This window comes from Leptosomus discolor, chromosome 23 (assembly GCF_034619465.1).
Source record: "Leptosomus discolor isolate bLepDis1 chromosome 23, bLepDis1.hap2, whole genome shotgun sequence".
Lineage (NCBI taxonomy): Eukaryota > Metazoa > Chordata > Aves > Leptosomiformes > Leptosomidae > Leptosomus > Leptosomus discolor.
Window position 1 is genome coordinate 8,297,311 of NC_141413.1, and position 23,590 is coordinate 8,320,900.

Genomic DNA, 23,590 nt, shown 5'->3' on the forward strand with positions numbered 1-23,590 from the left:
ATGCTGAGAGCGGGAGGCGCAGCTCACCCTTTTGGTTTTCGGGAGGGGTTTCATACTGTGCAGATGCTCGCAGGATCTCTGAGCGGATACTGGACACAAGCGGTTTCCTGTTGCTCTTCCAGCTTCAGCTCCAGGATCTGGGACCAGCATCCTGCGGCGCTGAGCACTGGAGAGTAATTTCTGCAGTGGAAATTTTGCTGGGTGGAAAAAAGGAAAAAGAAAAAGAAAAAAAAGAGAGGATATGGGTCCAGTGCTGATTGTTGGGGTTTTTTACTATCAAGATGATTCCGGTCTCCAGGGCTCTGGGGTCCTAGGGCTGACCCCGCTGGGGCCGGGCGTTGCAACTGGCCATGGAAGAGCCCTTGGGGCTGCGGTCCTTGTCCCTGCCTGGCTGGAGGCAGCGAGTGCCGGGGCAGGGCTGAGCGTAGGCAGGGAAGAGCTGGAGAAACGAGGCAACCGCTGGTTAAGCGGCTAAGGAACTGTGCGGGAGCTGGGCTCTTACGCTCCCGAACAAAAGCGCATGTGGAAACAGCTTGCGAGTGTGTGCTGATGAGAATCTCCTCTTTCCGACGCCCACCGCCACAGCAAATTGTATTTATTTGGAGAAAGGAGTAAATTTCTTTTTCCCTCCAGGAACTATTGGTCCTGGAGAGAAACCACATTCACAGAGCCATCTCTTGTCGTCCTTCCATGACCCTCTTCCTCCGCTCCCTGGCGTGGGGTCCTGGAGACTTCATTGCCTGCTTTTGATCCCTTTTGATTTGAAGCTGCAGTGAGCCCTGGCCTCGGAGAAGCCGAACCCCGGGTGGAGAGAGGGCTGGGGGGCAGCGGGGATGTGGGAGGGGAGAGCAGGAAGGAAAATATTGAACTTAGCGTGAAAACCATTGAAGCAAACAGGGAAGGCAAGAAGGGAAGAGTGTTAACTGCGGAGCGGAGGCCAAGAGGGGACGGAGCAGCGCTACCATGAAGTGAACAGTGTGAGTTGGTGCAGGGGGCTCCTCCATCGTGCAGGGTCCCAGGGAGGCCGCAGAGCCCCCATGTGCAGGAGGGCTGGTGGGGCTGTGTGCGCGCCACCGCTCTGGGCACGGCGCCCTGTGCTCCTCGCAGCTGGGATGCCACAGCATCCCTATGGACCACGCAGGGCTCCAGCCCTTCCCGCTGATGCTCAGGGCTCCAGCTCAGGACCAGGCGCGGCTGGAGCTTCTCGTCCTCTGGCAGGATGCTCTGGTCCAGGGGGGCTGTGGCTCTCGGTCCCATGGGACCCCACGGAGCTCCGGCCCCTCTCCAGGGGGCTCCAGCGCTGCACCGGGCGGGACTCCCTCTCCCACGCAGGCTCCAGCCGCCCGGGACCGCTCCGAGCTCCGGCCCCCGGGGGACCCCATCCCTCCCCCAGGCAGGGGAGGCGAACCGATGCCCTCGGCGGGGCCGGGGCGGGGCGGGGCGGGCCGGGGGAGGTGCCAGGGCCGGCGGCGGAGCGCGGCGAGCGGGGGGGAGGCGGCGCCGCCGGAGCCGCCCCGGGGAGCGGGGCGGCGGCGGCGGCTGCTGCGGGCGCGGAACCGGAGCCCGGAGCCCGTCGCCCGGGGGCCGGGGCCATGCGGCGGGCGGCGGCGCTGGTGTCGCTGCTGCTGCTGCTGCTGCTGCTGGCGGCGGCGCTGAGCGGCGGCGGGGCGGCGCGGAGCTGCCCCGCACAGAGCCTGGGCTGCAAGTGCGGGGCCGAGCGGCCCAAAGCCCCCGGCGGCCCCGCCGCGCCCCGGCGGCGGGTGGTCTGCAGCGGCGGGGGGCTCCCGGCGCCCCCCGAGCCGCGCCTGCTGCCCGACGGCACCGCCACGCTGTGAGTACCGCGACCCGCGCGTCGCGTCCCCCGGCCCCGGGCGTCGCCCCCCGCCTCCGCCCCGGGATGCTCCGGCGGCCGCGGCTTCTGGCGGGGGGGGGGAATGGGGCTGGGAGCCTCCCGTGGGGGTCGCGCTGAGCCCGCTCCGTGCCGCCCCCCGGAGGATGGAGCAGCGGGGGGGGGGACCCCCGCATCGCCCCGCGCTGGCGGGGACCGCTCGGCCGCTCCTCCGGGTGGGCAGGTGCTGGCGGGGAGGGGGGAGTCGAGGGGGGGCAAAGCCCCGCGGTGTCAGGGGGGCGGCAACGCGACCAGTCACCTTTTTGGCTTATTTTTTCCCCCACTTCATGAGTGAATCCGCACCGACATAAAGCGCCGCTGGCTTCTGCGGTAACTTTGGCTGAATTGCCTTGGCGCGGGGTCTTGCGGCTGCAGGATCGCGGGGGGACCCGCTCTCCCCGCGGCGTGGCGGCAGCGTGGGTGTCCGGCGTGGACGTGAGCTGGAGATCCAGGAAACGGGCTCCTTCCCCCCGCAGCCTTTGCTGTCTGAGCGCCGGGGGAGGATGTTTTTGTTTGAAAGTGGCTCCTCTCGCTGGAAATGTTTGCTGGAAGGAGATCAGGGGCAGTCAGTGGGTTTCGGGTTTTGGGCAAAGGGGCTAAAGCTGCCGCTCGCTTCCGAAAAGCTTCCTCGGCGCTGGGGAGGGTTGGGGTTTCGGCCGGCGCTGGCAGCCGGCGCGCCTGCTCGCTGCAGCAGCGGCTCACAGGGTTTATTTATAACTCCGGAGGAGACGTTTGAATTAAAATCTGGTTTGGAGGGCAGGGCCGGCAGTGCCGTTGCTGGAGGGAACGTCTCTGTCGCCTGGTGTGTTGTCCCACGAGGGTGGCCGTGCCTGCCCACGCAAGCGCACCCGCAGCCTCGGCTCTCCACCTTCTGCTCCTCGGGTGGGTTTTGTTGGACGCTGCGGAGGGTTGGTTGGGGCTGTGTGGGGCTGGGGGCTGCGGCACTCCTGGTCCCGTCTGCTCTCATGCGCATGAACCTGCTTGGTTGCGTTGCCACTCGTGCGTCCGAGTCGCTGCCACCTCCAAACATCTCTTGGTTCCCCACGTGCCGTGCCACTCGCTGCGAAGGCTTCGTTTTGGGGTGACGATGTCCGCTGTGTGAAAACAGGGTGGCCGCGAAGGGGACCCAGCCAACGCCACCGTCCCACGGCCGTGAGATGTGCCTGTGCTGCGCGGCCGCCGCGAGCGGGGTCTGAAGTGCGACAGTTGTAATACAGCGCAAATCATCTCGGAGCGGCAGCACCCACGTGTGTCCTGGGCTTCACGTGGTGGGGGGACGCTGGGAGGCCGCAGGGCAGGTGGAGGCTGGGCTCTCCACTCGCACTCTCCCTCGGGCGGGCTTTGCGCTTCGTTTCTTCCCTCCTGCGGCCCTTTCTTGTGCTTCAGCCCCTTGCAAATACCCGCGGGGATGTTGGAGTCCTCGGTCAGTTTGTGTTTGGGAAAAGCAGCCGATGAGTTGCCAGCTCTGGTGCTTTCTCCAGCGTGAGCGAGTGTAACTGCGACATTGAGCACGAGCCGAGCCCCACTGCAGCCCCGCGCCGGCGGAGCGGCCGAGGCGGGTTGTGCCTGGTGGGACAGGGGGGTTTGGAGCCATCGATGCCGCAGCCCGCTCCCTCGGAGGCGCCGGGATGACCGTGCAGAGGCATTAGGGCATTACACGATCCCACTAAAACGTGACATGAAACCTACAGGCGTAGGCAGAAACCTACAAATATGCGGTGACCCTGGGCTCTGCTCTCGCGCAGTAAACATGATTTATTCTAAACCCTTTCCAGATGGAACAATCAAAACCAGAGGCTCTGGCTTTGGGAACGTCTCCTGGAGCCGCCGGGGTGCGGGCAGGGAGCAGAGGAGGCAGCAGGGCCCAGGCACGTGGCAAGGGCTGCACATGCCTCGGGGGCCGCCTCGGTGGGGACAGCCAAATTTCGAGCCCTGTGGGTGAGCCGGGTCTGAGCGGGGCTCTTCCGCGCGCCCCAGGGACGCTCAGGTCCCGTCTGTGCCCCCGGGGACGCTCAGCATCGCTGTTGCCCCAGTTGCAGGAAACGCGGGGTGTGTTTTGTGCAGAGGAACGCTCAAAAGCGGAGCCCTGCCCCGGTCTTCGTCCGGTCCGGCCTGGAAGCAGGCGTGTTGTTCATGCTCCCCATGGCGGGAGGCTCTTCCCAGCAGCTGCCGGTGCAGGAGGCTGCTGTCCCGGCCACAGCTCTGGCCGCGATGGCTGGGGACACGCGGGCGGCAGGAGGAGGTCGGGCGGCAGGAGGAGGTCTGCCACCCTGCGCGTCCCTCACGGAGGCTCTCGTTTGGCTTTTTCCCAAACTCTCGCTTTACTTCTTTATTTATCTTTAATTATTAGGCCTGCGCTGAGGAATCCAAGGCTGCCTCCGTGGCAGCTGCCGCTTATTTACCCCCCGTGCCTGAGAAACCCTCGCCAGCACCGCAGCCTGCGGATGGGCAGAGCAGGGGATGAGGGATGAGGGGTGCCCGTGGCCCCGGGGACCTGCCCTGCAGCCAGCGCTGGCCTCGGCCGCAGGGTCCTGGTGTCCCGGGGACGTGGTGGTTTCTCATGGGGAGCCGCCTGCTTGGCGGAGCTGCGGCTCCTCCTCTCTTCCCTCGGCCCCTCGCTTTGGGAGAGAGCAAACCCGAGCCGAGGCGGTGCCCCCAGATGTGGAGCTGCACAAATCAGCTCCACGTGGGGAAGCTGCGGTGGTGGGGAACGGACCCGGCGCGGCCAGGGGTGCTGGGAGCCGGTGGCCCTGCTCTGTCCTGGTGGTGGGCGCAACACCCAGGGCCACGGCGCTGGAGCCCCTCGAGCTGCGGGATGGCGGCAGGACGGGGAGACGGGGCGCTTTGGGTCCTACCTGAGCAACTCGTGCCGTGGGGGGACCTGTGGCTGGTGGGCACGGAGGGGCCTGCTGGGACCGGTGCGGGCAGAAGCGCTGGCTTCACCATGGAGCAGGCACAGGGAGCGAGCACGGGGACGCGTGCGGGGTCCAGCGAGCGGGAGGACGCTCGCAGGGGTGCGATGTCCCCGGGCAGGCGTTCCGAGGCGTGTGCTCTCTGATACCTGCCCCGCTTTATACCTAGAGGGTAGTTCTTGCCCACAGCTCATCAAAGGGCAGAAGGAGGGATGCCAGCCTTAATGGATTGGGGTTTGTCACCCCTTTGTGACTCGTGGGCCTGCAGAGCTTGCCGGGCTGCGGCTGTCTCAGCAGAGCTTGCACCGATGCAGCCCAGGGCATAGCCCTTTGCCTGGCCCCTCTGTCGTGGTCCGCCCTCCTGGGACTGCGTTCTCCCCGTGGTTTGGGGCCGAGGGATTTGGCACCTCTTGGGGACATCCCTCTGGCATGGCTGCGAGGTGCCGGGGGTCTGCGGACGTGTCTTAACAAGGCTTTAATTCCCTCCCCCTCCAGCTGACCCCTGTGCTAATCGCCTAATGGAAAAAGCACTGTAGCCCTAACGAGACCCAGATAGCCGCGCCGGCCGTGGCCAGCCCCGCTGTCACACGGGCGGGAGCCCAAACCTCTTCCAGATGTGGAATCCCGGCACAGGCCTCATTTATGTGCACAGCTTGATTGCACTGAAATTACAGATTGTCTGCAGGGAATAGAGGGCTTTGACTTACGACCAATTTCCAGTTCTACTTGAACTCCCCTCTCCGAGGCCGGTTTATCCTGGGCCCTGCAGACGTTTTTTTTTCCCAAACCTTTTTCAGCTTTTTTATTTGTTATTTATTGGGCTGCAGCTCCGGCAAGTTTGGGTTTGCTGTGGGTCCCGGTGCTGCCCGGTGCGTCAGAGCACCCTGGCCCTGCTGCCCCGCGTCGGCTCTGGAGGTTTCACCCTCTCTCCGGGGCTTATTTTTCCTGTACTAACAAAAGCCGAGGGTTGGAACAATAATTTTCACCGTCCGAAATAGCTCGGCGTGACGTGAGGCTGGTGGCAACGCCCCGGGCACGTCGCGGGGAGGGGAAGAGCCCCCGAGCGCCCGAACAAAGCGGGGCCAGGGCCACGTCGGGGGGTCTCCAGCCCCATTGGGCTGGGAGCTGCGGAGTCCCCCCCGGGGATGCTGCTGCCTCCAGAGCCCTTCCCGGTGCCGGAGCCCTCAGCACCTCTCGCCAGCCCCGGGGCCCCTCTTTTCTCTTCCTAAAATCCCTCTGCAAACCAGCGAGCTCTGCTCGGGGCGCAGCCTGCGCCGTATCTGCTGCGAGCATATGCTTTGAATTAATGCACTTGGAGAGCAAAGCCTCGCCGGCCTCCCCGCCCCCACCGCAGCCCCCCCTTATTAACCTCCGCGCCGCTGCCTGTGCCTTTCCCCTGCCTGCCCGGGCCGGGGAGCCACCGTCTCCCCGCGTCCTTTTTTGGTTGGGTCCAGAGGAAGTTTATTGTTTCAGCAGCCCAGTTTCTGGAGCCGTTATTTATCCAAGTGGATTCCAGCACGCTTGAAAAAACAATCTTGTTTTTTTCGCTTTTGGCTCCTCTTTTTGAGATGAAAAAAAAGAAGAAAAAGGGATCTCTCTATCTCCCCGCCTGCAGCCTCGAGGGGTCCAAGTCCTGAGAGCCCCGGCACGGGATGGTTGAGGCGAGGATGCTGAACCCCTTCCAAGGCTGCATCCCCCGGGGATGGGAGGATGCTCCTCGGGGGGCTCCCTCCCGCCGCCCGGCCGCCGCCGTCATGCATCCCCCCATCGTTTCCATTTGACTCGACGCTCCAGTCTTTAATCCCCGCATTGTCCGGAGAGACTTTTCCAGCCATTGCTCAATTAGCCGATTATTGTCCCGGTGGCGGGGCCATCGCTGGTGGGTGACGGGAGCCCACCCGCCCGCGCACCGCGATGCTGGAGGGTCTCGGGGTGGCCGGGCGGGCTGAAGGCGCCGTTTCGGATGGGAGGATGCTGGAGCGCCGTGAGGGCGGGCGGGTGTCGAGGGCTGGGGGCGTGCGTGGGGGCCCCAGCTCTTCCCGCCGGGTGCGCCGCTCCGAGCCCGGGTCGGGGGTACCTCTTGCCGGGGCGTTTGCCGGCGCTGCCGAGGTGAGGAGTCCCAGCCTGGGCCGGAGCCAAGGCACGGCCGAGCGGCGGCTCTGGAGGAGCACAGCTGTGCTTTCATGGCCTGCCAAGCCTGCGGACGGCTGGGACGTGGGGGCACCGCATCCCCTCTGCACCCCCGGCCCCGCACGGACCTCGGTGAGCATCCAGGGAGCTGCCGCGACCCCTGCCCGGCACGTTCCCCAGCCCACCGGCGGCAACGGCCACCTTGGCCACGGCGAGCCGGGGGGGGTTGGGGGGCAGCGTGGTTTGCTTCCAGCCCCCCATTGCCTTTCCCCCCGCTGATCCCTCCTCCCAGCCAGGTGCGAGGGTGGGGGCAGCTCTTGGGGTTTGAAACCGGCTGCAGGGTTCGGGTCCGGCCCCAGTCCTGTGTGCCAAGGGCTGGGTCCCAGTGCAGGGTCCCGCTGCCCCAGTGTGGCTCGGGGGCTGCTCGCCTGTGTGCTGGGCTGGGGTGACCTCGCGGGCACACTTATTCCGTCGCGTTTTGGGGTTTCTCAGTTAGTCTCCTGTAAGGGGATGGTGCCGGGGACCCACACATGGCTCTGCCGCCTGCAGACGCACAGGAACGGAAAGTCCTGTGGAGGCTGATGAGAACTTCCTGGAAAGAAAACAGAAAACGTTTTGGAACATAATATCCATAAAACTAGAGAAAACAAAATAAAACCGTGTTTGAGGATGTGAGTTGTATCGGGGGAGCGTGACCTGGCTGGCTTCTACAGGACGGGGAAAAGCAGAGCTGGGATCACTACCCAGGAAAAGTTTTATCAGGAAGAAAACTTTCAGTCACGTTGTTACCGTCAGTGCAATTTTTGTGTGCCAAACGCTCGTTTTGGTCGAGGACCTCTTTTCCTTAAGGAAGGGCAGAGCAGGCACCGAGCAGCGGGGCACTGCACGGGTGGGCAGTGCCCGTGGCTCAGGGTGCCCCCCGCGCTGTGCCGGGGGTCCTGGCTATTCCTGCACTCCCCGACAGCCGGTCCCGAGGGCCCAGCAGCTCCGGGGGTGGCTTCGCCCTTGGCCAATGTGCCCCACGGGGAGGACGTCCCACGGCTGCTTTCCCGGCCGTCGGCGGGCGGGTTGCTGGCCCGGCTGCCTGGCTGCAGATCACAGGGGAGGCCGATCCATCGGGGCCGCGGGAGCGTTGCCTTTTAAGGCGGGGAGTTGTGTTTTTGTGGCAGAGGCGCGGATGGTCCCAGGGGTCCACGAACAAAGTGGAACCGGGGGCTACGTTCCCGGCTGGGCGCAGCTCTCCGGTGCGTTGGCGTCGCATCCCTGGTTGGAACACCCTGCGAAGCCCGTGCCCTGGGAGACTCCGGCATGGCCGGGTCTGGCTTGCCCAGGGTGCTCGACTCACCCCCTGCCCAAAGGCTCCACGTGTCCATGGCCATGCTGGGGACCCCCCCTGCGCCCCAGGCCAGGGCATGGGAGCAAACATGGGAGGTCTGAGACCGGAATCTCGTGCACTGTCTGGTTTCTGTGTTTGCAGCTCGTGCAGCCCCAAGGGCTGGTGCAGGAGGGTCTGTCGTTCATCCCAGCTCGGCGCCCGAGCCAGGGGGTTCCTGCTTGCCCGAGCTTTAGCAGGGAGCCCCCGAGGTGCCCCCATGCGCGCACAGCCTGCGGGGGCTTTGCCAGGTTGTGAAATCCACTGCCGCTGGAATTAAAACCTTCTGGAGCCGTTGGGGCCGGCACGGCCTTGAGCAACAGCCCCTGCCGCCGACGGGACGGGGAATCGAAGGGCACCATGGGGCTGCTGTGCCCAGGAGCTGGGGATACTCCCGGAGCGATGCTGCTCTGGGAGCATCCCTGCATGCCCCCTGCTCCAGGCAGGATCCCGGGGCTGCGCGTGCCGCCGGCCGGCCCTGGTGCTTGCTGCTGGGGTGAGCCAAGCCCTGCGAAAGCAGGGTCCCCGCAGGGAGGAAAGGCCAAGACGTGGTCCTGGCCACGGCGGCTCCGGCCGCTGGCGTGTGGAAGCAATTTGCAGGCCGGCGGGGCTGCCGGCCGCTTCCGCTCCCCACCGCTGACCGGGTCGCGGGGCCCCACGGACACGGCGGTGCCCGGGGATGGCTCCTCATTAGCACAGGATGCGGCACGGGCTGGCGGCTGCCCCCCAACCCTTCCCTCCCCGTCGCCCTTTGGGGGTTTGACAGCCGCCCCCCGCTGCAAGGCAGCCCCCCGAGCCGGGTCCTGGTCCTCTGCCCGGTCCCTGGGCAGGAGCCCGGCCAGGGAGAGCCGCGCGTGGCTGGTGACGGCTGCGGCAGGCTGGGTGTTCGGCGGGGACGGAGCGCTGCAGCACACAGCCGCCATTCAGCCCGGCCGCAGAGCCCGCCCGTGTGTAAACAGCCCCGGCTTCGGCCCTCAATGAGCCCTTTTTTCCCCGCGTCTCTCCCCTGGCCGGGGCTCCAGGGGTGCCCTCCCGGCCCCGGCTGGCGGCTGCCCCCGCTCGGCTTTAGGATCACGTTTGCCATCGGGAGCGTCGCCAGTGCCCACGCAGCCGGCCGGGAGCTCCAGGGAAGCACCTCTGGTCCCCAAGAGCCGGCTGCCCTTCCCAGGCCGGGGTCTGGCTCTGCTAATTGCCACCGACGCGCTTTAATGAGCTGCTGGCTGAACAGCCGGGTGCTTGTGCCCTCCCTCCCTCTCCCGTCACCCTGCAAGGGCCCCTTTGCACCAGCAAAGCTCTTTGCTTTGGGACAGAACCTCGGTGCTGGGAGGCTCCTGGGATGGCCAGTGATGCCGTGACCAGAGCGGGGTCAGTCTGGTGGGGTGCAGGAGCTGGGGGAGCCGTGGGGTCCCCTCCTGGCTGCCAGCCCTCGGGGTGCCCTCTCAGTGCGGGTGGTGGGGTGGGGATCCTGTCGCCCACACATACGGCTCCGTGCACCCAGGCCCAGGTACAGGAGTGATGCCCCAAGAGCCGGCATGGCGCCGAGCACCTCCAGCCCGGTGCTGCCATGCGTGTGGGCCACAACGTGGCATCCCAACACGGTTGTTGCATCCCGTGTCCCCTGCAAACCCATCCCTGAGACTTCACCATCGCCACCACCCGGGTGGCACAGCCGGGGGCTGCTGCTTCTCGCAGCAGGTCGAGTAACGGGGCTGCCCCTCTCCCTCTGCTCTCCCCACAGGCTGCTGAGTAACAACAAGATCACGGTGCTGGAGAACGGCTCCTTCTTCGGGCTGCGGGCTCTGGAGAAGCTGTGAGTGCCCGGCGGGCGGCCGGGGGTGGTCGGGGCTGGAGGGGTGGGCAGCAGCGGGCAGCAGGGTGCAGGCAGGGCGTCCATGGGGTGTGAGCGGGGCGGGTGCCGGCAGCACCGCGCGGGTCCCGCTCCCGACGTCGCTCCTGGGTGCTGCGGCGGGGCTGGCGCTAGGGCGCAGGGTTTGCCGCCGGCACCCACGGGCATCCCAGGGACCCTGGGAGCCACGGCGGGGCGGGAGGCACCGGGGGGGGGCCACGCGCTGTGGGGGCCGGTATGAAAAGCGACATTGTCCCCCCGAACAAAGTCAACTTTCTTATCTCTCCATGAAAGGCATCTCTATGGAGGGAGCTGTAATAAGGGGAGATTTATGGCCCCCATATGGGTTTGATCTGTAGGTATGCAGGAGCGGGGACCGGCACACTGAGGGCGTTTTGTTCCCCGCCGCGGCCCCGCGAGGGTCTCGCACATTCCTGCGCCGAGTGGGGCCGGCCGGGCTCCCGCCGCGGGACACTCACCCGGCGTGACGGTGGCCCAGCCGCTGGCGTCTGCGGGCACTGTGCAGCGCAGCCCCGGGCGTCCTCTGCGGCACGCGGTGCCGGGGGCCAGGGCTGCGGTTGTGGGGTCCCCTTCGGATGGGCGATGGGTTGCTGCCCCGCAAGAGCATCGCTCTGGGTGCAGATGGGCAGGGTGGTGGGTGGTGGGGGCAGCGGGGAGTGCAGGCAGGGGCAGGCAGCGCTCCCGGGGCTCGGGGACCCGCTAGGGCTCTGCAGCCACCGGCACGCTCAGCCAGCGGTGGTGGGTCTGGGGAGGGTTATATCCTTGCCGAGGGTTTGGCACAGCCCCGGGACGCTGGCCCTGTGGGCCGGGGGGCTCGCGGGGGCTCCCCAGGGGCAGCAGGACCCGCACCGCCTGCGGTTCATTAGCCCGAACAAGGAAACGTTTATTAACGTGGATCTTGTTCAAGTTACAGGGCGCGCACCTGCCCCGGCCCGCGGTGGAGCCCAGCTGCTCTGGTGGGCACGGGGGCTGCGGGGAGCACGGTGCCCGCTGGTGGCCTTGCTGTGGGGCGCCCAGCCTGCGGTGGGTGCCAGCCCCAGGGCAGCACTCGGCGCACGGCACTGCGGGTGGGGTGCACGGCGCCGGGATGGGGAGCAGGCGTGACGGAGCATGGCCAGTTTGGAGTTTTAATGCCGTGGAAATCCCCGTGGGGCTGTTTTAGGGGTGAGCGGGAAGCGCCTTGAGGACCCTGCGTCCCTGCAGTCCCTTGGGGCCGAGTCCTCCCCAGCGCGGTTCCAGGCGTGGGGTCACCTCCTCCTGCTCCTGGCACCGAGCTCTCGTTAACAGGAGGGATTAACGCGCGAGGGCAGGGCATAGCCGGGGCCGCCGTGGGCGCTGGGAAGGGCTGCAGCAGAGCTGGGGGGTCAGCACCCCAGGGGGACTGTGGCTTTGCAGCCCCCGGGGTGTCTGGGATCCCCCTAAAAGTCTCTGTTCTCTGGGAGAGCCGCTGCCCCCGTCACCTCCCGCCCACTTCTGCTGTGCCGAAACCCCACACGGGTTGGAGGGGGAGCACCAGCGTGCCCGGGGGGGCCGTGGGCAGCTCTCTCCCATCCCGGGCCGGCCAGCATCGCACCGCACTGCGCCTGATTGCTCTCGACAGGAGCCGTAATTGTTTTCATCGGGTCGGTTTGGGGCCGCGGCGCAGACGTGCCCCGTGGAGGGACCGTGCTGGCGCGGCGGGGATGCGGTGGGGGTTCCGGGACCCCTCGCTTCTTGTCCTGGGGCTCGCAGGGCCACTGCCCACCCTGGCTGCCCGCTGTGGGTGCTTCGGTGTCCCAACATGATGGGGGGGAAACCCGTTCCCGGGGTCTCAGCGCTGTGCAGCTTGCCCCCACGGACCACTGCCCCTCTGGGCTTGCAGCTTGGCATCTCCGGTGATTTGTAGCGGCGTAATGAGATTAATGAGTCTGAGCGGGGCCGGTATGCAGCCGGGACGGCCGTGCTCATTAGCGCAGCCCCGCTTGGGAACGTCCTGCCCTCCGCTGGGGCCAGCGCTTCCCCCCGTGGGGCGTCGGGCTGCGAGGGGGCTCGGCCGGGTGACAGCGGTGACGGGGATGGAGTCCGTCCATCGGCCCGTCTGCACCAGGCTGCGGCGGGTGCTGCTGTGCCCAGGGAGCTGCTCGTGGGGCTGCGGGCTCAGCTCCAGGGTGCTGGGCTCCTTGCGGCTGCACCGGGCTGGATCAGGCCCGCTGCGTCAGGGGTTGCTGCGGTCATCGAGGGTCGCTGCGGCGGGGCGGGAGGCCGTGGCTTCGCAGGGTCCCCACGCGTGCCTGGTGGCAGCGGGGATCCTCGTGTACACGTGGCGCCGGGGGGTCGCCGTGCACACGTGGCGCTGGGCCTGCGGCCGGGGCAGGGGGAGGAGGGGGCTCGGGACCGGCGGAAACGCGAAGGCGAACGACCGCAGTGGGGAGGGAAGAGCCTTATCGTAAATCAGCAGCAGCAGCCGCGGGCCCCCGGCCAGCGGGGAGGAGGTGACTGAGCGAGGAAAGCTGCCCGCCGGGCTGGCCGTGGGTCCCTGGGGCCCAGCACGGACCCCGGTGGGTCCCATTGCTGGCCAGTGGTCCCCTGCAGCCCCCAGCCCCTGGCTGCACACCCACCAGAGCCAGGGACGCTGAGTTTTGGCAGAGGACACGGTTTGGCTGCTGCGTCCCGGACTGCTGCGAGCCATGCTGGTGGCATGTGGGGAGTGGGGGGTCCCTGGGGACCTCCGGCTGGCCCTTGGAGGGGAGCGGGGCTGGCGTGGGTGGTCTCCTTGGGGGGGGTGTGGGTGGGTGTTGGCGTTTGCAGGGCGGGGGGTGGTGGTGGTGGTGCAGGTGGGCAGAGCTGTTCCTTCAGCACCGGTGCTCACCTGGCCCCCCGTGCACCCCTGCCTGCACCGCTGCCTGCACCCCTGCTTGCACCCCTGCCTGCACCCCTGCCTGCACACCCGCCTGCACCACTGCCTGCACCGCTGCCTGCACCCCTGCTTGCACCGCTGCCTGCACCCCTGCCTGCACACCCGCCTGCACCACTGCCTGCACCGCTGCCTGCACCGCTGCCTGCACCGCTGCCTGCACCCCTGCCTGCACCCCTGCCTGCACCGCTGCCTGCACACCCGCCTGCACCCCTGCCTGCACCCCTGCCTGCACCCCTGCCTGCACATCTGCCTGCACACCTGCCTGCACCACTGCCTGCACACCTGCCTGCACCACTGCCTGCACACCTGCCTGCACACCTGTCTGCACACCCGCCTGCACACCCGCCTGCACACCTGCCTGCACACCTGCCTGCACACCCGCCTGCACACCCGCCTGCACACCCGGCCATCGGAGCCGGCAGGACGTGCTTTGGCCTGTCGGGGGAGGCAGGCGCAGGCAGAGCTGTGTTGGCCGAGCAGGGCCAGGACGATGCCAGCCGGGACGGCGTCACACCGCGTTTCCCTTCCTGGGGTTCGCCACGGGCAGCCCTGCACCGAGCCCTGCCTCTCTGGGGTCCGTGGGGGACCCCAGCTGGGAGAGCTTTAGTCTGGAAGCAAAGCGTGTCTGTGCATTCTGGGTGTGCAGGCAGCATCGCGCGGCTTTCCTCCCCCTGCCTGGCCCCTCGCCTCTCACCGGTGGGACCCCCAGCGCCTGCCTGCACCCCGGGGTCTGCTGGAGGGGTTTGTACCGCTCCCCCATCCTGGGCACCGGCTTGTGGCCTTGAAACAGGGGCTGTGGCTCATGGGATGTCCCCAGGGCCGCACGCAGAGCTGCGGGTGACCCAGCGCTGAGCACCGTGGGGAACTGCTATAAATAAACACGGCGTTGCCATATGGATCCCATTTCCTCTCCCGGCCAGCGCCGGTGCTCGGCAGAAGCCGCCTCACCGATCCCAGGGACTGGACGGCGCGGCTGATGCCACTGGTGCTCCCCAGCTCCCCGCCGTGCCGGCAGCCGCCCCATGCTGGCGTGTGCCTGGCGAACCTCTGATGAGATACGTGCCTCCAATCCGGCTGATAACCCCAACGAGCTTCCCGAGGGCCCCTCTGGGGCTGCGCTGGCCCTTGCGCCCTGCTCTTATCCTGCGGGCGGGAGATAACCTGCCGGGATACGGCTGCTGCGGAAACAATGCACGGGGGGACGGCGGCGGCCAGCGCCAGCGTGCGCGGGCGTGCGATGCTCCACGGTGCTCGGGGCGTGCGGAGGGGCTGGCATCTCCCCCACGAGCGGCGGGGAGCCTGACGCCTTCCCCGCGCCCTTCGGAGAGATAACGAGAGGGAAATGGGACGGAAAGCTGCTAATGAGGCTCTCGCAGGGGGTTTTGCAGCGCCTGGGGCTGCCGAGGAACCTGCGCGTGGGAGATGGGGGCTGGGGGGGAGATCGGGGTGTGCGCACGTCCTCGGTGCCCTGCATCGTGCCCCCTGCGGATGGGGCTCCCCGCTGCACGCCCTGAGGTCAGCGTCTGTCTCCCCGCAGGGACCTGAAGAACAACCTGATCAGCACCGTCCAGCCAGGCGCCTTCCTCGGCCTCCCCGAGCTAAAGCGTCTGTAAGTGCCGGCGCAGCCCCCCGGGAGCACCCGGGGCTGACCCCGGGGACAACGGGGCGTCCCCAGCCCTGACGGCCCCTCCGCTTGCCTTGCAGGGACCTCTCCAACAACCGCATCGGCTGCCTGAGCGCCAGCGTCTTCCAGGGGCTCCCCAACCTCCTCAGGCTGTGAGTAGCTCCCTGGGGACGCCCTGGCCAGCCCTGTCCCCTGGCTCTTGAGAGAAGCCCCCGGGGCTGTCCCATGCCATGGGGTGTCTCTAGCAGTTCTGCACCCCGGGGGTCTCCCGGTGCCACAACCCAAGGCCGGCCCCTATCCTTTGCCTGCGGCCAGCGCGGGGGCTTGTTAGGCTGCGGCTACCCCGTGCCCACCCTCGTCAGGTGCCGTGGTGGGGTGTGCAGGCACAGCGAGGGGCCTGGGAGAGATCCCCGGTCCCCTCGATGCCACCTTTCTCTCCTGTCCCGCAGGAACATGTCCGGGAATATTTTCTCCAGCCTCCCTCCTGGCGTCTTCGACGAACTCCCGTCCCTGAAAGTCGTGTGAGTTTGTGCCCCGGGATTGTGGCATCCAGGGGGGCTCCGCAGGAGGGTCTTGCGGCCGGTGGCGTGCCCCAGCCCCACCGGGCACCCCGTGACGCCAGCCCTTGCAGGGACTTCGCCACCGAGTACCTGACGTGCGACTGCAACCTGCGCTGGGTGCTGCCCTGGGCTCGCAACCGCTCGGCGCAGATCTCGGAGCGGACGGTGTGCGTCTACCCCCGGCACCTCCACGCCTTCCCGCTGCGCAGCGCGCGGGAGAGCCAGCTCCGCTGCGGTGAGCCGGGGCCGGGGCGGGGGCGGCAGAGGCGGGCGGGGGCGCGGGCTCACCCGGCCGGCTGTGTCCCCCGCAGCGGGCGCCCCGGAGCTGCACACCCACCACCTCATCCCGTCGCTGCGCCAGGTGGTTTTCCAGGGCGACCGCCTGCCCTTCCAGTGCACCGCCACCTACTTGGACAACAGCACCCAGATCCGGTGGTACCACAACCGCGAGCTGGTGGAGGAGGACGAGCGGACGGGCGTCATCGTGGAGGAGAGCCTCATCCATGACTGCACCTTCATCACCAGGTCAGGGGTGGGAATGGTGATGGAGCTGGGGGTGGAGCTGGGATGGGGATGGGGATGGAGATGTGGGCAGTGACAGAGATAGGATGGGGACAGAGATGGAGATGGGACAGGGATGGAGATGGGGACAAGGATAGAGATGGGATTGGGACAGGGGTAGAGATGAGATGGGGACAAGGATGGAGATGAGATGGGGACAAGGATGGAGATGAGATGGGGATGGGGACGGGGATGGAGATGGGGACAGGGATAGAGATGGGCTGCAGATGGGGACAAGGATGGAGCTGGAGATGGGGATGGGGAGGGGGACAGCGATGGACACTGGTGGCTGCAGGGCTTGCTGGTTTGTGGGTACCGAGTGCCATGCGTGGGATGCGAAGGGCGGGCACCTCCTGTGCTTCCCGGTGTGCATCCCCACGCCCCCAAGCTTGGGGGACCGCTGCTGTGGGTTCGCTGTGGCGCAGACCCGCCGCGCCAGCCCGTCCCCTCTGCCCGCAGCGAGCTCATCCTCTCCAACATCCACGTCTCCGCCAACGGCGAGTGGGAGTGTGCCGTCTCCACCTCCCAGGGCAACGTCAGCAAGAAGGTGGAGATCGTGGTGCTGGAGACCTCGGCGTCCTACTGCCCTGCCGAGCGGGTCACCAACAACCGCGGGGACTTCAGGTAGGGGCCAGCGGTGGCCTGGCCGTGGGGTGGCTGCCGCGGTGGGATGGGGGTGCGCGCGGCGTGTGCCGCTTAGAGCGTCAGCGGTGTGTGCCGGGGCGGGGGGCTCGCCGCAGGTGACCGGGCGTCTGGTAGCGATTAGTGGCCGCAGGGAGTGCGAGAGCCTTTGAAGGGCTTCCCGTGCCGGCGGCGCAGCCCGGCTCCGGCAGCAGAGGTGTTGGAATTTCTCTGGCATGAGACGAAAGGCTCCGGGCACCCGCCGTAACCCCGGCGGGGCCGATACGGAATATAAATTACCGGTACAGTCAATGTGGCTTAAATTAGCGGTGCATCCCCCACCCCCACACCCACTGCTTCCCTCTGAGCCGAGCGGGATACGAGATTGGGGAGGGGGTGGCAGATTTCTGGGGAGCATCACCCTCAGCCCCCCCAGAGTCAAGGGGAGACTCGGGCTTTTGGGGAGGGATTTGGGGGCTGCGGTGCCCACGGGCTGTGGCGTGGCGCTGGGCAGGGTCTGCGCGGGGGGAGCAGGCTGGCGTGGGGCGGGTGCCCATCTGTAGCGGGAGGGGGCTGCTGGCGGCGGGTGCCCCGTGGCCACCGTGTGCCTGCGCCCGCAGGTGGCCCCGCACCCTGGCAGGCATCACCGCCTACCAGCCCTGCCTGCAGTACCCCTTCGCCGCGGGGCCGGCCGGCGGGGGCTCGGCGGGCGAGAAGCAGGCGTGGCGGCGGTGCGACCGCACCGGGCGCTGGGAGGAGGGCGACTACTCCCACTGCCTCTACACCAACGACATCACCCGCGTCCTCTACACCTTCGTGCTGGTGAGCTGGGGACTGGGGCGGGGGGGGACTCGGCTGTGCCGGGGGGGGGGGGGGGGGGCTGGCGCAGCCGGTGACTGTCACCCCGCTGTGGCTGTGCCGCTCTGCAGATGCCCATCAACGCCTCCAACGCCCTGACCCTGGCTCACCAGCTCCGCGTCTACACGGCCGAGGCAGCCAACTTCTCGGACATGGTTGATGTCCTCTACGTGGCCCAGATGATTGAGAAGTTCATCGGCTACGTGGACCAGATCAAGCAGGTAGTGAGCGCTGCTCCTGTCCCCCGCTTGCCCCAGCCCCGCCTGTTATTTTTGGGGTGGAATAGCATGAACTGGGGTGTTTGCCGCTGGGGATGGCAGTAGCTCTTTGCGGAGCCGCTTGCTGTCCTCACAGCTGACGGACGTGATCGTGGAGATGGCCAGCAACATCATGCTGGTGGACGACCACATCCTGTGGATGTCGCAGAAGGAGGAGAAGGCTTGCACCAGCATCGTCCGCTCCCTCGAGAAGATCGCCGCCCACACGCTCAGCAGCAACTCCCAGCACATGGCGGTGGTGAGTGGGGGGCAAGGAGGGGGCTGCCTCGAGGTGGGGTGGCTGAAGAGGGGGTTGGGCTGCTGGTGTGGGGTCTCTGCCTGTGCCGAGGGGTCTCTGGCCATGCTGGGAGGGGAGGATCTCTGCCCGTGCCAGGGCTGACGGCCGCCCCGCGGCGCTGTGCTTGGCAGAACTCACGCAACATCGCCTTCGAGGCGTACGTGGTGAAGCCCGAGAGCTACGTGGGGCTGAGCTGCGTGGCTTTCCAGCGGCGGGAAGGGGGTCCAGCCGGGCGTCCCCCCATGGCCGAGCGGGGGGCCGAGCCCCTGCCCGACCAGCAGCTGAGGCTGCGCTGCACCACGGGGCGCCCCAACGTCTCCCTGACCAGCTTCCACATCAAGGTACGGGTAAGCCGGGGGACGAGGGAGGGGGGTGCCGGGGGGGGGGGTGTCGACCCCCGCTCACTGGTGACCGTGCACCCGCAGAACAGCATCGCCCTGGCCTCCATCCAGCTGCCGCCCAGCCTCTTCGCCAGCCCTGTCCCGGCCGCCCCGCTGGCCGACTGCAAGCTCCAGCTGCTGGTCTTCCGCAACGGCAAGCTCTTCTGCAGCACGGGCAACTCCTCCCGCTTGGCCGACGACGGCAAGCGCCGCAGCGTAGCCACGCCGGTCATCTACGCCGGGACCTGTAAGGGCTGCCTGTTGGTGGGGGGCTTGGGGTGCCCTGCGTGGGGCTTTTCTTGGGGGCTGGAGCTCAGTGGGGCTCCTTGGGTTGTGCCCTGGGGCTCCTGCAGAGCCAAGCCATCCCTGGGGGTCCTCATGGGGAGGCGGCAGCCTGCCTACGGGATGCGGCGGGGGCGTCCCCCGTGTCCAGCAGCCTTTGGGGGTGCAGGCAGAGGGGTGGCTCTTGTCCTGCTGACCAGGTTTCTCTGTTGCTGCAGACGGCTGCGGAGTGGGAAACCTGTCGGAGCCGGTGGCCGTGTCGCTGCGGCACCCTGGGGAGGGCGTGGACCCGGTGGCCGCGTACTGGAACTTCGAGGTGCTAGGGGGCATGGGGGGCTGGAGCGCTGAGGGCTGCCAGCTGGCCGCCCGGGAGCCCAACGTCACCTCCCTGCACTGCCGGCACCTCAGCAACGTGGCCGTGCTCATGGTAGGTGGGGGTGAGCCACGGGGCTGGGAGGGGTGCGGAGCCTGGGGGCTGCAGGGGAGCCGGTGGGGTGGGACAGGGGGATGGGGACGGGTGGCACGAGGTCTGACGGGCTGCGCTGCGCTGTGCAGGAGCTGAGTGGTTTCCCCAGCGAGGCACGAGGCGCCGTGGAGGTGCTGCACCCGGCCATGTACACCTGCACGGCCGTGCTGCTGCTCTGCCTCTTCACCACCATCATCACCTACATCGTCAACCACGGGTGAGTGAGCGTCTGGGCGCTGGCCTTGGCCGTGGTGATGGCTGGAGGGGCTGTGCTTGGGTGGGTGGCTGTGGGCGGCCGGAGGAGCTCCCCTGGTGCTGCCAGTGGCCGGGAGGAAGGTGTGCAGGGATGGCCGACCAGGGGGTGGCTCTTCAGGAGATGGGCTTTCAGGGATGGCCCTCTAGGACATGGCTCTTCAGGAGGTGGGCTTGCAGGGGAGAGCCCACCAGGAACGCGTTGCCCAGCACGTGATGCTGCCACAGGAGCCCGTCTTGGGGCGATGGCTGGGTTTGTCCTGCCTTTATGGCAATGGGAGCCTTGGGCTGGTTGGTTGTGTCTTGTCCTGCAACGTGAGGCACGGAGGAGGTGAGTGGGACTTCAAGGGTGGCTGTGAAGATCCCCTGAGAGCTCGTTGGGTCAGAAGTGGTGAGCAGATGGGGCTCAGGGATGGGGTGACCCCCCCCATACGTAGGGCCAACGAGCCCCCAGGCGAGGGGACAATGGGGCGGTGGGCAGCGGGGCGGTGGGCTGGACAGGAACGGGAGGGCCTTTTCTAGACAAAAGCAGCGCCCCACGAGCGGCCGGGGTGAACGGGGCACGTAGCAAAGGGCACGCGCAGGGCCAGCCATGCTGCCAGAGCCTCGTCCCAGGCTGGTGCTGGGCTCCCCGCGGGGCCAAGGGCTCTGCACCGCTCCTCCACCACCCCTGCAAGGCAGCAGCGAACGACGTTCAGCAGCGGGTCCTGCTCGGAGCCCCGGGTGCAGCAGGAGCCCCTCGCTGCCCCGCTGCTAACACCGAGCCCACCCTGCGCCCCCCACCAGGGTGCACTCAGGACAACAGTCGTTGCAAGAGCCAGAGTGAGACCACTTCAGCAGGCCACTTACCTGCAAGCTGCCTTCTTTATAGCAAAAAGAACACAGAAATAGTTATATCGAACACTTAATGAGTACTTAACGAGATGCACCTATGGCCAAACCATTCCCCTCGCTGTAGGTGGCACAAACACTAACAAAAAGTCCAGCAACGCGCTCAGTCCGCATCTGCCTATCAGCTATTTGGGAGAACCCAACAGGAATTATGATATCAAATACTTAACAGTACTTAATGAGCTATGTGTAAGGCTAAACCATTTGTTTTATGACGAGTGAAACCAGTATTAACGGTTAAAGCCAGGCAGCGCTACCAGTCCACATCGAACTGCTACCCAGTTGGAAGATCCCAGTGATAATTATCGTACCTGACACGGGACCAGTGCTGATTTCGACCCCTGTAAGGCCAAGCCGTTCCTGCTGTTAGGAGCGAAGCAAACACCGGCAAAGCCGGGCAGCCCTGTCAGCCCACGCTCGGGGGACACCCCTTACCCCCAGCCGGCCCATTCTCTGCGCCCCAGCACTGGTGGCTCCCTGCTGACAGCCCCGTGGTGGACACACTGCCAGCAGCTATGAGAAGTCCTTCACCCACGTGCCTGCACTTGTGTGCGTGGCTTCTTTATCCCTGGGCAGGGCCAGGCTGTGCCGGAGCATCGCTCCAGAGCCGCGGTGGCGGGGTTGGTGCTGGCAGGAGCTGCGTCTCTCTCTCTCTCGTGCTGCAAATAACCGTCCTGCTCGGGGCCAGGCAGGAGCTCACGGGTGCCCGTTGTGCCTCTTCCAGCACCATCCTCATCCCGCGGAAGGGCTGGCACATGCTGCTTAACCTCTGCTTCCACACCGCCATGACGGCCGCCGTCTTCGCCGGAGGCATCACCCTCACCGGCTACCTGATCGTCTGCCAAGCGGTAGGTACCGGGGGAATGGGGACGGCCACCGCACGCTGCCGCTGCCCGGGGCTGCTCTGCAGTTCGCAGCGCCCAGCACAGCGAGGCTTCACCCTGCCGGCACCCGCGGGACGGTGACCGGTGGGGACGCAGCCGCGCCCGCAGCACCCCCGCTTCCCGACCATCGCCTCTCTCCTGCAGGTCGGCATCATCTTGCACTACTCCTCCCTCTCCACCCTGCTCTGGATGGCGGTGAAAGCCAGAGTGCTCTACAAGGAGGCGACCTGGAAGGTGCCGCGGCAGCCGGAGGGGGACGTGTCCCAGCCGGCCCCCAGACCCATGCTGCGGTACGAACGCCCCTTCCTCTCGCCCCGGGAGCTGGGGGAGCTTCCCCTGCCCCACGGCCAGGGGCTGGGGCAGGACTCGCTCTGCCATACAAGCCCATCCCACCCACGCGGGGCATGCGGTGACACCGTTGTGTCCCCCCCCATCCCCGTGCAGGTTCTACCTGATCGCCGGCGGGATCCCCCTCATCATCTGCGGGATCACGGCAGCCGTCAACATCCACAACTACCACGACAACAACCCCTAGTAAGTGTCCCTGCTCGACCCTCCTTCCTCCCCAAAGCGGGTGGCCTCCCTCCGCCTGGGCAAGGGGAACCGGCAGTGCCAGGAATCCGGGCCGGCTCGGGAAAGGCTGGTGAGAACTTTCCCAAGAGCCATCTCTGTACGGGGAAAGCAACAGCCGGGCAGCAGCACGCCTCCGCAGAGCCCGTGCCGTGGGGGCAGGGGTGCCGAGCATCCCTGTGGCTGCCGGCCGCGCTGGCACCCGGCTCTGCTCACCAAAGCCCCTTTCCTCCCGTACAGCTGCTGGCTGGTGTGGCGGCCCAGCCTGGGGGCTTTCTACGTCCCCGTGGCTTTCATTCTGCTCGTCACCTGGATTTACTTTCTCTGCACCGGGCTCAGCCTCCAGTGCCGACCGTCACGCCGGAAAGACGTTCCCGAGCCGCTGGAGCCGCCGCCGCGGCTGGGGGGTGCCGGTGACCTCCTGACGGACTCCGGGTCCATCTCGGTCACGCTGAACGCGGGGCCGCCCTGCCCCGAGGCGGACGGCGTCTACTCTCTGCGGGTGCAATTCTGGGCGCTGGTGACCACCCACGCCTTGTACATCGCCCTGTGGACGTTCGGCGCCATGGCCGTCTCCCAGCGCTGGTACCTGAACGTCGTCTTCAGCTGCCTCTACGGCATCACCGCCGTGGTGCTGGGACTCTTCATCTTCATCCACCACTGCGTGCGGCGCCGGGACGTCCTCAACTCCTGGTTCTCCTGCTGCCCCTCCTACAGGAACGCGCTGCCCATGCAGGCGTACGTCCACCCCGGGCTGGCACCGGAGGACGGCTCGCAGGTCTTCATCGGCTGCGACCCGGAGGCAGCTCACTCCGGCGCCTCCTCCTCCTCCTCACCCAGCAGCACCGGCTCGGCCGGGGGCCGCTGCAAGCTCACCAACCTGCAGGTAGCCCAGAGCCAGGCGGATGCCCGCCCGGCCGCCTGCCTGGAGCCGGACCCCACCGAGGGCAAGACCGCCGGCGCCGGCAGGCACACCAGCAACCTCCACGGCCGCAGGAACCACCGGGGCAGAACTAAGCAGTGCCGGGACGGGAAGCACCACCGCCTGAAAATGCTGCGGGGCCCCTCCTCGGAGCATCCCTCCAGCGAGAGCGGGAGCCTCCACAACAGCCACTCCGAGAGCTACCCCAGCGGCAGGAACAGCCCCGTCAGCGGCGGCCGCGCGGGGCCGCGGGCACCCCAGGACGGGGAGACGGCGCCCAGCCACTCGGAAGGCAGCGACGGCGGCCGGCGGGCGCCCGACTTCGCCGAGGCTCGCCGGAGGAGCGCCAGTAGGGACAACCTGCGGCAGGCCAGCGCCGCCGAGAAGGAGGCGAAGCGCCGGTCCTACCCGCTCAACGTGGCCAGCCACAACGGCGGCCTCAAGGGCAGCAAGTACGACATCAACCTGGCCAGCGCCGACAGCATGGCCGGGATGAAGACCGGCCTCTGGAAGAGCGAAACCACCGTGTAAAGGTGGGGAAGGACTGGACGGCCGCAGCATTTTCCTCCGGGAGCCGCGGCCGGAGCCGCTCGGGGCGTCTGCGAGGAGGCGCCGCTGCGGGAATCGCCACGTGCACTAGTGGGGACGGGCGGCGCGGGGCTCACCCCGGGCGGAGGGCGATGCCGAGCCCGACCCGTCCCCTGCAGAGGCTCCAAGCTTCCCGTGGTGGTGCCGGGGTCTGGAGGCGAGAGGCAATCCCTGCTCTTCAGCAGCCTGAATTGCAGCCGCGCTTCAATCACTCCTGCACGTCACTTCAGACTGATCCTAAATGCTATTTTATAATATACAGAGGAAACAAATGTCTATTTTTCAAAGCTATATTATTGAATGTATATATGTATAGACAGATCAGTAAGTGATGCGAGTGCCTCGTTACCGACCAGTGTTCTCCGGGAGCGGGCCTGCCCCGGGCGCTTCGGCAATAGCCCGCTCGTGCCGCGACTGCAATCCACCCGCTTGGGGACCACCCCGAGTGCCCTGTACGCACAGGCACCGCCGCGCCGCCGCTTGCGCGCCTCCAGCCTGAGCGAGCTGCTGC

General features: G+C 67.2%; 1 protein-coding gene across 1 annotated transcript; it reads left to right on the forward strand.

Moving 5' to 3' along the window:
• The first annotated feature begins 1,592 nt into the window (after positions 1 to 1,592).
• On the forward strand, positions 1,593 to 23,022 carry ADGRA2 (adhesion G protein-coupled receptor A2). Its single transcript, XM_086477109.1, has 19 exons — positions 1,593 to 1,831; positions 10,041 to 10,112; positions 14,603 to 14,674; positions 14,770 to 14,841; positions 15,139 to 15,210; positions 15,321 to 15,484; positions 15,561 to 15,774; positions 16,270 to 16,434; positions 17,052 to 17,253; positions 17,361 to 17,510; positions 17,644 to 17,805; positions 17,976 to 18,185; positions 18,270 to 18,471; positions 18,725 to 18,933; positions 19,062 to 19,189; positions 20,840 to 20,963; positions 21,144 to 21,289; positions 21,444 to 21,533; positions 21,810 to 23,022. Exons 1-19 carry the CDS (start codon positions 1,593 to 1,595, stop codon positions 23,020 to 23,022), a joined length of 3,906 nt encoding a protein of 1,301 aa, XP_086333235.1.
• Positions 23,023 to 23,590: the final 568 nt, after the last annotated feature.